The sequence below is a fragment of the Anabas testudineus genome, chromosome 15 (genome assembly GCF_900324465.2).
Source record: "Anabas testudineus chromosome 15, fAnaTes1.2, whole genome shotgun sequence".
Taxonomy (NCBI): Eukaryota; Metazoa; Chordata; class Actinopteri; order Anabantiformes; family Anabantidae; genus Anabas; species Anabas testudineus.
The window spans coordinates 12,479,374-12,491,708 of record NC_046624.1 but is presented as its reverse complement, the minus strand read 5'-3'; the positions used below and the strand labels follow the sequence as shown (position 1 = coordinate 12,491,708).

At 38.2% G+C, this 12,335-nt stretch overlaps 1 protein-coding gene across 1 annotated transcript in view; it reads right to left on the bottom strand.

Annotated features, from left to right (window-relative positions):
- The window catches only part of pcdh15a (protocadherin-related 15a), a 157,325-nt gene that overhangs the window by 21,507 nt on the left and 123,483 nt on the right, over positions 1 to 12,335 (bottom strand). Inside the window, exons 25-27 of the mRNA XM_026353794.1 lie at positions 10,957 to 11,066; positions 9,691 to 9,831; positions 5,294 to 5,421 (exon numbers count right to left, since the gene is read on the bottom strand). Of these exons, the coding sequence (XP_026209579.1) occupies positions 5,294 to 5,421; positions 9,691 to 9,831; positions 10,957 to 11,066 (379 nt within the window). The remainder of the gene's footprint in view (positions 1 to 5,293; positions 5,422 to 9,690; positions 9,832 to 10,956; positions 11,067 to 12,335) is intronic.

Genomic DNA, 12,335 nt, shown 5'->3' with positions numbered 1-12,335 from the left:
GCCTTTTCCCTGAATACAGAAAACTGTACTAGTCCAGATGTGACAATACGACAGCATGTGTAATTTTCTAAATGTCACCAGAGAAAAGAGATTTTCCTCTACTGAAGTGAGACTACAGTACGCCAGGGTTTCCGGCTGCTGGTGTGATATTAGCTGACACTGGGGTCGAGGATAGACTAAAGGATGAAATGCACTTTTGGGTTTATTTTCTTTTAATTTAATTTCACTTTGCTTGAAACCAGAGGTCAAGCGGTTAAGAAAGGGTCATTTTGGCTGAGTCCCTATAACGTACTGATTAAAAAGCAGCGTCAAGTATCTGCACCACACTGAGGGCTGTAATTATCTAATCAGACTTTTCTTCTAAACAGCACACTTACAGCAGTTAGTGAAATATTTTCCACTTACGTTTTCAACACCGCTAAAAATTTGACTTTAGAAGCAAATGAGGCAGTGCTCACTGGCTCGCATGAAAATGTCAGCCAGTTACAGCTTGTGATCGCGTGCGACCACATTTCGTGACTTTATGAGCAAACTAGCAGAAGGTCAGAAGTGTGTGAATATGCCAAACGTTGTTGATATTTCTAATGATTATCCCCAGGGAAATGGGGCGCTCAGGTTCATTACTAATTAAGTCAAGTACAAATGCTTCAAACTAGCCGTACTCCAAACACGCCTGAGGGAAATTACAGATGTAGACAAACAGAGCTCTTGACCCAGAATGCTACACATTTTGTGTCTATTTGAAGATAAGAAAAAAAAACAACAAAAAAACTGAAATGAGATTCTGAGTTGTTTGGGTGGTTTAAGCCACAACAGCACCGTGACTAAATTGAGCCAACATGAAATAGGATTTATATATGTAGAGGACCTGGGCAATGAGCACGGTTAATCAGCCATTATTTCCATCATTTATTATTCTGAATTATCTGAAAGTTACAATATCTGCCATCCCAGTTTCAGATTTCAGTTTGTATGCTCACCCGCATGCGCGTGTGCTGCAACTGGAAAAACATCTAACATCTATTGTTAGTGAATGCCACCTACGCCACATTTTGCTTCGATATTATGCATGATAATTTACTAATCAACACCTGTGTTCGTCCTTTGTGACAAAAAGATCTATTTGGCTAGACCTCTTTTCAATGAATATCACTTTTGAATTTTTTTTATTGCACAGCTATGCCTATTTTGTGTCTGTGAAATGAGACATATCGAGTTACATTAATACTAGTCTTAAACTTAACCTAATACAACCCAAAATCAAGTATGAGATTGTCCTGATTGTCATCAGGAAGGAAAGAGTGCAAACACCTTCAAAAATACTCAAATGCTTATTAAATCCAAATGATGCCTAACACCGTGAAAGGCATTTTAACAAGCCACTATATTTATACCTGTTTATTTGTTCTCAGTTGTACTCAGATATTTATTATATTACCTTGCTCCGAGGTGAGTTTGGATATGCCTCAAGCATGTAAAATTACTGTTTAATTAATAGTCAATGGTGAATTTCTAGCTTGTAAAATCGCCCTCTAACACAACAGCTTTCAACGGCACTACATGGCATTTTACTAATGAAAATAAACATTTTTTTGTCATCATCAACATTAATAACATTAGTTTTTTTTTTTTTTTAAGAGCTGACGATCAATTTGGAAGCAGATTAAAATTTGGGGGATGGAGTTAGACGAATGACAGATTGTCACTCCAGCTAATTGTGAAAGTAAAGATATGACAACTGTGACATGATTAAGGACAAATTTTCAGATTAGCACTTATGTTAACCAACTGAATTAATGAATAACACTGTTCTAAAGAAATCAAAGGGGCTGGCGAGAACAGCACAAGGCATATCACATGTAAATATGCTTGAATATACATGTGAGACTGACACTAACAGTGACCTTTTTGCTTTTTCTTCCATGCACACTACTAATACATGAAAACCCGTCCTCCCACATACATGATCATACACTGAATCTTGGTTCAATTCTAACTATGTTAGTGGCCTCCAGAGACATCCCATCAAATAAAACACACACATGCTTTGATCATTCACTGGGCATCTCTAATAAATAGTCTGTCTTAATGTAAACAGCTACTGAGAAGAGAAGCATATTGGATCCATGCTTAAAATACAGTCAAGCCAAATGGCCTTAATGAAACTCTGGCACTAATGTTTGTTACCCACTATGGATTCACAGTGCTTGAGCCAAGTAACCCATTCTTATAAAGGGAAGACTGAAGCAATTCTCTCCTGACAGGAGGAGATACAGCAGGAGGTACTGGATATATTATAGCATATATTATTATACTGTAGATAATATTTGTTCTGAAACTTTGGCAAAAGTTCAATTAAAAAGATCTTTTGCAGTCACGCGCTGGGATTCTTCACTAAATCTAGTTTGTCATTTCCTTCTGCTTTCACACAATGTCAAAAAAATTATAATTTAATTACCAACTCTAACCAATAACTAATCAGCTCACTGAGTCCATTCTTTAAATATCACTGTCATTTTGCCCTTCAGACCTACGCTCACACAACTCTCCTCCATCCTTTTACCACCTTATCCTGAAGGACACTCCCGGCATTCAGTCATCGTCCATCTTCCTCTCCTGGCTGATTCCACCACCACCACCACCACCACCACCACTACTAGCATCTAGACTCCAGGGATTCATCCTATTATCTCTCCTTGCTGACCTAGGAGTTGCAAGGCTGCTCTCAGGATTATGTCTATCTGCCAACTATATGTGTTTACTCAGTTAAATTTTCATATGCACTCTATCGATCTCCTGCTTAAATTTATGTTGTGTAAAAAAAAAAGAAAATCTGTGTACAGTTTTTTCTTTATAATGATGCTGGTGTATTCAGAACTGTGATGGCATGATGTTTTATTGTATTTAATTATTACTAGTATACATTGTACTGTAGATTTCAGGATATTGGTATGTGTGACTATTTGTTTTTTATTGTTTTAACATTCTTAAACTGAGCTCAAAGTTCAAATATTATAGCCATTCTAACCTTTTCGACACTTTCTGCAGCCTGTCTGGATGATATTACTGCTTTATCAGAATGTCCTCTTCCTGCATTTCTTCAGATACAATCATTTGAGTTGTAAATATATGCCAAACTGATGTATAAAATTGTAAAAATGTAGCACAGAATGATTCACACGGATTTGACAAGTCCTCGAGGAGTGTTTCTGTGTCCTAAAAGAGCTATCTTTTACTTTAAAGTTATAACATAAAGATTAAAGATAAGCTCATTCCCCGCAGTAAAAGCAACCCCAGAATTTTATTCAAAGCCATCAATAATATGAATTTAGTTCTCGACTGCCTCTGGTGTTCCTGTCTTTTTACTTTTAGACAGCAACACATTTGTGGCTTATCAGCTCTCCTTTCTGTACCATTTAATGATTTGGGCTGATTTTCACATCTGCCAGGAGGCCTGAAATACTTTGAATGAAACTTTTTTCATGACCTTTGTACTCCTCTACTTGCCTGCCAGATATTAAACCATCATTTTAATATTCCCAAGACCACCACTGGCCTGTGTCCTATTATATTCTTTCACTCCCATGTTTCTGACAGGTCCCAGTTAAATTTAAACTGGATGTTTTTCTCTATGAAGTTTCCTTCCACCTCTAAAATATTACTGAAATACATAATAGACTTGTGTGAAAGTGGAAGTAACTCCGATGGAAATCAGGTCAAAGGTGCAGGTTTGCTGTCCTACAAGGCCGATTATCTCCTATTAAGGATTAGATAGCCATCCATTTCCTTCAGCTACATTTCAACAAAATCCTGATTATTAGCACTGATAGCATCACATCAAAGACACAGCTAAGCCTGAGTCACTGTACACTAACTCGTGCTCCTAGAAAAAAAAAGAACTCATTCTGCTGTCACATTATTGATTTTTTTTTATTTCAGATAATCTGCTGGCTGATGTACAGAATATGTTGTGCTCTGTAGTTCTGCCACCATTTCTCTGGTGGAAGCTGAACTGAAGATATTTTCACTGACATTGAAAGCTATTTGTTCACGGTAGGCCGCTTGTAATCCATGTAATCATATCAAGAGTAATAGAGTAACAGCTAGCAAGAAATGTTTAGGCTTTGGAGGCAAATGTCTTGGTAAAGCAGTAAACACATTTTTTTTAAGGACACTGTTTTTGCTGAATTTCTGTGGTGTTAATAAGTGAACTTAGTGTGCAGCTAAATATGTATTTTACTTTACTTGTTTATCTGAGAAACGGCTTTTTCCCATAATACTGCATCAAAGCTCATATATATAAAAATAAACTCACCTAAAACATCACTTAAAGCACCTTGCATACACAGAAATCAGCATTCTGCTGAATATAACCTATATCAGGCTCTGTACAAGCTGTTTTCAACACTATACTTTGAAAACAGGACATGAAGGTCATCTGACTGGGTCTAAATGGATGAGAACGTTTCCAAGGGAAACTGAATTGCTGTTGGGACCACAGGCTATAGAACAACCTTAAAGCGTACTGGAAGTGGACTCACTTAAATATACAACACGTGTGTACTGTTGCTCTTGATCTTTATACTAACCCTCCAATGTTTTATTGCTGATATTTTCTAATAAATGAAAAAATGTTTATAATGTTTATACATATATATATATATATAAATAACAAATTAGTAATACTTTCAGGCTCCATACAGCCTCCAAAACTGACTGTAAGGCAGTCTGCAAGGCAAAATCCAGGGCAAAAATACATCTGCACCATGCACTGTTGCTGGTTAAGCTCAGTCATTTGAGCGAATTGTAATAAAGTGAGGCTAAAATGAGGCCATGTTGCAGTTGTTATACTATATCGTACAGCTGTAGTGCTGAACGTTTAAGGAAGAAGAATGTGGTTCACACAGCATTTTATATACAAATTATAAGAATCTGACTAATTCCCAGCCATGCTATGAGAAGAAAGACAGTGCAGTGTCGTATACAGGATCATAAAGTGAAACCTCCTTAGCAGAGCAGGCTGATAGACAGGATGTCCAGCCATGCTTCTGTGAACATACTAGGATTAGACCGCTCGGCTCACTTTGATCCAACCTGTCTCGTGGACAGGGGGAGAGCGAAATTGAGGAAGAGATGTAGCAAGCGATAAGGGGAAGAGATGAAACTTTTATCAGATGAATTCTCCCACCATGGCTGCAGGGTAAGTGTTGAAGAAGTAGGAGCAGAATGAGGCACTTTAGTTTTAGCCTGTTTCCATGCATCACTGACAGAAAAAAACCCTGAGTTTTCTTACCACTATCTTGAGGACAGAGCTGAAGATCTTGGTGTCCTCTGTCACGCCGCCTATAAAGAGCTTCCTGGAGAAGACTGGAGGGTGGTCATTCTCATCCTGGACGTCAATGAAGACCTTGGCTGTGTTGGCTGCAAAAAGCAAATGATGTATGAATATACTGAAGTACTGTGGAGGTCATTAATTTAGCCATAAATACGAAATGTGTAACTACAATAGTTTAAAAGCTAACTCTGCTTTTGTAAGATTTTGAGAAACACAGCATTTAACTCCAGTCTGTGTCAATGGACCACACTTATTTAAACATCTAATGAACCAGGTTTGCTGCATTCTCACAAAACAAGACTTGGGGCACACAAGTCCAGAAAGTTTCATTCCATCACAAGCACTAGTTTTAAAACTACTAGTGAATAAACACAGCCGTAGTTGAATAAAGTCATCTCTAAAGTCATCCGAACTGACCCTGATCAAATGTTGAATAATTTAGACTCAAAATTGTCGCGTCAATATCATTTTTCACGGTTCTCAGCTGGTCCACAACTTCAAAAGAGAGCTTAAAATTACTTCCTGAAATATTTTTGAAAATGAAGTCGTCACTGGAAATATGAGAGCAGGCCAACAAAGCTTCAAAATAAGACTGAATTTGGCTCGACGTTACCAATTTTAAATAAAGTAATACCTGTGTCCTCATTTTTTAGCAACACTGCAATAACTGTTCAAAGTATGTTTCTAATTGTTCCTGGAGAAACACGTTCACTACGTACATTTCTAACTAAACAGTCCGAGCGTCTATGTTAGTGAAGCTGGCAGCTTTGAGTCAATAATGAGGAGGTTAATTTGGTTTTGATTACAGCAAATATTCTAAATCAAGTCTGAAGTACATAGGTGACTTCTCACTGGCTCTCCCAATAAATAGATCATGAGAACAACCAAGCCAGTTTGTGTTCTATTTACTAATCCATTACTCACTCGGATTGAAATATGGCTCAGAGAAATAATAAAAACGACAATGAAATCTTACCTCCTAAGCCTTTTTTTTAAAATGAGGTCTTCCTCACATCATTAATTGTCACCTTTGTTTTCCTCCTAATGTTGTGGCCCAGCAATACTGTCAATAAAAGGGTCTGAAAGTTTAACAAACACTCTATAGGGAATATAAATATGAAGGGCAGTCAACGCTCAAGAGAACTTCCCTGGAGTTGGAGGAAAATTGTGTGAAGGAGGCAGAAAATGTGGTGGCTTGATACTAAATCTGATGGTTAACTCACGCTTTCTGAAGCTCCTGAAATATTCCTTCTGTCTTTTTAAAAGGAAAACACTCATAGTCTGAGCACAGATATTCACCCCCCTCATTTGTCACAGTTACACCTATGCAGCATACAGCATAAGTACAGCACAAAAGCATTCCAACACTGCAATTTGGGTAAAAAAAAAAAAAAAAATGCAGTGTCAAGGACCATTTTTCTTCTGGCGGCGTACAAAAACATAAAGTCATGTGGCAGTGGAGCTAAGAATGTGCCAGGGGAATTGGGCAAACAAAAACACAGCACATCAAATTACAGGCACAAAAGCTGTAGTGTGAGGCAGAGAGGGAGAACTCCAGGGGATGCAAAAGAGGTCTGCACAGTTACTCTCTCTTCCCTCTCGTTGTTTAAGTGGCCATAGTCTATCCTCAGAGTATCAGGACATAAAGAACATAAAAACAACTCCTCTTTTACTCCTCTCCTACACACACACACACACACACACACACACACACACACACACAGACACACTCTCTTAAAGATGCATGAAAGAAGCAGGTCCATTAAAAGGACGGATAGGCGCTAAGGCAGAGTGTGCTCGAGTGTGCCTAGAAGTGCATAATCATTTAGAAAACATGTTCAGTTAAATCTAGTCCCATTATGTGCGTCTCTGGAAGTTTGAGAATGCAAATGTGTGCACACGTTGACAGTGTGCGCCGCATATACAGTGCACTGGTCCTAACAGGGCTAAGACAATCTATCTGACAAATCAGTCCAATAATGCTCTGATAATTTAAACTCTGTAAAGACTCATTAATGAGGGAGAGAGATGTTCCCAGTCATGGAGCTCTGATCTGCATTACAATAACACAAGACAGCCAAGTGAGAAAAGAAATGATTTCTCTACACTCTGCCAAAAGAGGATGTCAGCTTGTAGATGCCAGGGAAGCTCCTTCCCCTGCATGAGAGAGAGTCCTCTACTTTACATCTCTCAGATAATGGATGTTAGTGTGTGTGTGTGTGTGTGAGTGTGTGTGTGAGAGAGAGAGTACTGGGTACTTGTAGCTGCTGTCATTAGTATGTGAGAAACAGTGCGAGAAGGAGAGAGGCAGGTAGAGTAGGTTATCGATTATTCATTCGTAGCTCAAATGGATTGAGAGTGAGGTATGAATCCCATTTGTTGTTAGCACTCCATCTATCATTATCCAAAACTTCTGTCACTAAACTGGGATATGATTGGGCTCATTTGTGGACAACCAAACACAGCTATCAAAGAGCATGGTCTGATGGTCCAAGTATGCTTCATGCACGGTCTAACGGCGTGTCAATCCTCCTTTCTGACAGCAGGTATCTGACAATTTACTTTCTGAAAGAGACAAACTGACAATCATCCCTACTTCATGCAGGAATGAACAGATATGATGAAAGTAAGTTTAAACTTCACTCTGCGGCTCTCTTTCTCTCTCTTTCTTTTCTGGTTGGACAACATGAATGTGTCTCATCATGACTGGACTACAAAGAAATACAAAAAAAGACACTGAATTCTTGGAGACGGATCAGGGAGACTGTGGGATGCAGACAAGAGGAGGCTGTGACAAAGGGCTTTTAGAGCTGTTGTCGCTGGCCAGCTTGTTGCACCGTTTAGTTGTGAGGACTGGGAACACATAGGAGCTGCATTAACTGAGAATCTACCATGATTAATGCTTAGTCACCCACCCACGTACGGGAGGCTGGTCTGCCCAAATTAAAACAAATGGGCAATTTCTGATCATTAGACCCTTGAAACAAACTTGTATATAAAGTTTTTAAGGCATTATAATGTAGTTGGACTCACCTACAAATCAATCATGTTTTTAGTAGTTGTCAGTAGGATAAAACTCCTATTTCTAAGTGTCTTAGTGAAGCTTAGCTATTTAAATCTTTATTTAAATCTTGCCCACTGATCTTATGAACTAATCTCATATCAATCTTATCTTGCTATTCAAAAATAATGGAAAAGTCAAAGTAGAATAGTAATTGTGTGGGTTAACACGCACATCTCTAACACACTTCACAGGCTTCATATAATGCAAAAATGATTTGTAAGACTGACCACTTGACTCATAGGTTTTTTCCATCTCCTGGCTTTTTAAAATGTTCTTGTAAATGTAATTTCCTTTTAAAAGCACTGGACAGCCACACCATCTTCAGCTTCTTTTTAATAAAACCAATAATTCGCCAGATATCAAAGCTCAGATACCGTAGATGATGAGTATGAAACACCAAAGTAAATAAATTAAATAAATATTTTAAAAAGCTTTAAGAATTCAGAAATGAAGTCATTATTTCTATTATTTATATCACTTTTATTGTTATGCAGTGAAAGATCTATTTAGAGCTGTTGCCCTGCAGGTGGACATGCAGTGGTCAAATATTAACCACATTTTAAAAGCACTGAGTGATTCCAACCTGCTCTTCAAAAAAAAATACTTAGCAGCTCAGATGTTGAGCTGATGCAGTATATCCATTTTCAATTTAAAATGTTTTATGTTGACTGTACTGTGATACCTGCCACTGGGTATACAGATGGATCAGTGCAGTGAAGAAAGAAAACGGTGCAGCAAGCATAAAAGTACAGCTATATACAGTGTGACACTCACTAATACAGTGTTTTCCTTGTTTTGATCCCAATCTGTAACAGAATAGTGTGTCCGGCACAGATAGATTTAATGTAAAATGTGGATAATCCAGTCATAAATCATACAGCTACGGTGGTAGACTGTACAGTTGTCATTTTACCAGCATGTTGCAGAAAGCATGTTTAATATTTCTTTGACTTTTTGATATTTTTTTTCTTTTGTGTGGACCTTGTAAGGCAGAATTAACCATCTAATAACACTTGCACACATGCTGTGCACAACATAGACAGCAGCTCAGCATAACTGTGGTAGATGTCAAAATAAATATGAAGGACAAAAATAGGCCATGATAAAATTTCTCCAACTGTATTTAATGATGATCTGACACAGTTAGGGATTAAATATAAAATATATAAATATATAATTAAATATAAATTCAACACCTGGAATCACATCAAACATAATTTAATGCCTGATTTGAAATTGCACAACATAACCTCCACATTCACACATTAACTGGTCTAAAGCAATTTCTTACTTTTAGAAGGCACACGCAGGTTGGACAGGACAATCACCATAGAGTCTGCCTGGACCCTGAGGACATAGCTGGTCAGATTTTCATAATCCAGAGGTTTAGCTGTGTAGATGACACCTGTCATGTTGTCCACCCTAAAATGACCTGGAACCAAACGAAACAGAACACATGACAAACTGGAAAAAGAAAAAAAGGTTTGTATGCACCCTACAGATGCCTAGTTGAATATTATTAAGATGCCATTGTGCTCGTATAATAGTTGAACACATTTATACTCCTTCAGAGGACGTTTTCTCTTAATGGTTCTGTGTTGGTTAAGTGAACTCAGTGGAGCCCTTTTAGCACTTTGTACACAGACAATCTGCAACAATGCTATATTCAATTACCCATTTGTAAATCATTATGTGCGATAGGAAAAATTCTAAATAGCAATATGTAGTGAGTGGCAACAGGGAAAAGAGACCACTAATTGGACAACAACAAAGATGCACAAAACTGTATAAATTCTAACACAGGCTGAATAAATTATGTATTGTCTGCAGCTGAATCACTGTTTAGTTGGAGCACCGACAAAGGGCATATTACATCTTTTACCCTTTCAATGGCACAAACACACCTTAATTCCTCTGTGACTATGTAAAAATGTCATGCTTCAGAACACTTTCACTTTTCCTAAAAATATAACTGCGAGTGGCCTGAAGGGAGATTTATCGAAGTAATACAGTAGTGTAGGTGAGGATGGGGCCACTGACAGCTTCATTCTAATCTCTTCAAACTCTGCAGCTCACAATACGTCTCATCCTTGGGGCTAGCTCACACGTGTCTTGTGTTCTCCTCCCCTGCAGGGCGTAATAATGCTCTTCAGACTCAACAAGTGTGAAAAAGAGTGTATAGCTGAAAGTTCATACCGAAACTGTCTCCTCCATTTCTACACAGAGATGGAACAAACAGTGCTATGTGGACTTCCTTCCTTCTTGTTAAGTCCCGGACTTAACAAGGAGGAAGGAACACACACAAGATGTTTGTTGTGCCGAATTTAATGATATTTCTTCCAGACACACATGAGATCATAGTGTGATTTCATGCGTGCTGCTCAGTTCATCCTTGACCCCAAGCGACACGCTGGCATTGAGGCATTAAAAGGAGCAAGAGTGTTTTGTGCACAAAGCCTATCTCAAAATTTGGGTGAGTATGTTTGTCAGGAAGAGTCGGGAAACGAAATGTATACAGCCTTGTAAGGTGCGACACATCCACTCAGCGAGCTCATACCCCGTTCATTTCCTGCCACAATGGAGTAGAAGATTGTTTGATTGATAGCAGCAGCAAAAATGGTCCCCACTGGTGTGCCTATTGAAGCCAGCTCACTAACTGGAGAAAACCTGAAAAGACAGAACACAAATGGTATTAAAGCCTAAGGCAACAACGGACCTGCCCAACAAGGTGGAAGACATACTTATAGAGCAAATACAACATGAGAGGGTTAAGATAAATCCAAAGATTATTATAAAAGCAACAGTAGCTCTACATACATTAAGAAAAATGAGTAAAAAAAACACATTTTTCAATCACATATGGTATCATTTTAATTTTGTTCTGCTTTTGATTTCTTTCATTATTTCTTTCAATACTTTTACTGCTTGCTTACTTACTGCACATCATTTTTCCTCTCTATCAAATTAATATGTAAACTATTTTCGTGTAGTGTAGTGTACGCAGCTTAGAAGAAAAAATGTCACTTAAAAATAAATAATTCACAGCTGCTTGGACCAATACCAAGTCACATCAGTGCTCTAAATATAACTAGTAGTGAGGACAAGAACATCAACAACAATAATGCAAGCTTTGCATCTGAGTTTGGGTTGAGCATCGCTTTCAATTTTCTTTAGAGTCTTTGCTCATGTGAGACTCAACTATGGTCAAAAGCTGGAAACAAGCAGCAACAAGAAGATGTTAGGAACTAGTTTTTTGAGACGTCAATATGTGTCTCAAAGGAGACTGCGAAGGAAACTTCTGTATGGAGAATGTGTAGAGTTACAGGCCAGCAACAGACTTTGAGCAATGTTTTTATCTGTTCACGGACAACATTTTCACATCCTGCAGCATGATTTCTGGCTGGGTTGAAGCTGAAGGACAGTGCTGTTCCAACTGTACCTGGGCAGGTGGAGGAATCAGAAGCAGCAAATCAGGTATGTCATAATCTGGCTTGAACATGTATAGCTGGATTTCAGAAGATGACATTTCGAATGAAAACCAATATATTTGTGTGATGTTATACTACTAAAGTTTATATAGGCGGCATTCGAAGCCAGCCATAGATGATTCCTATCTGACAAACTATGCCCTAAACAGTGTCGCCACCACACAGTCCACACTATAACATATATTTCTATTAATGGAGCCCCAGAATAAAACATAAACCCTAAATGAAGCCTCATAAGGCCACTCTGAAGGAAACTTTTCAGCTTCCAGAGACTGCTGGGGGTTTTCACTGGGAGGAGACAGAGGACAATGCTGGAGTAAAGCATGTTTATTATACTTAAATAATATTGTTAAGGTGGTGGGAGGATTAATCCACAGCTTCCTTTTAGTTGCTCATTTATGCATTCATTTACATAATTACTTGAAAATGTCTCTTGAGTTTTAGACAT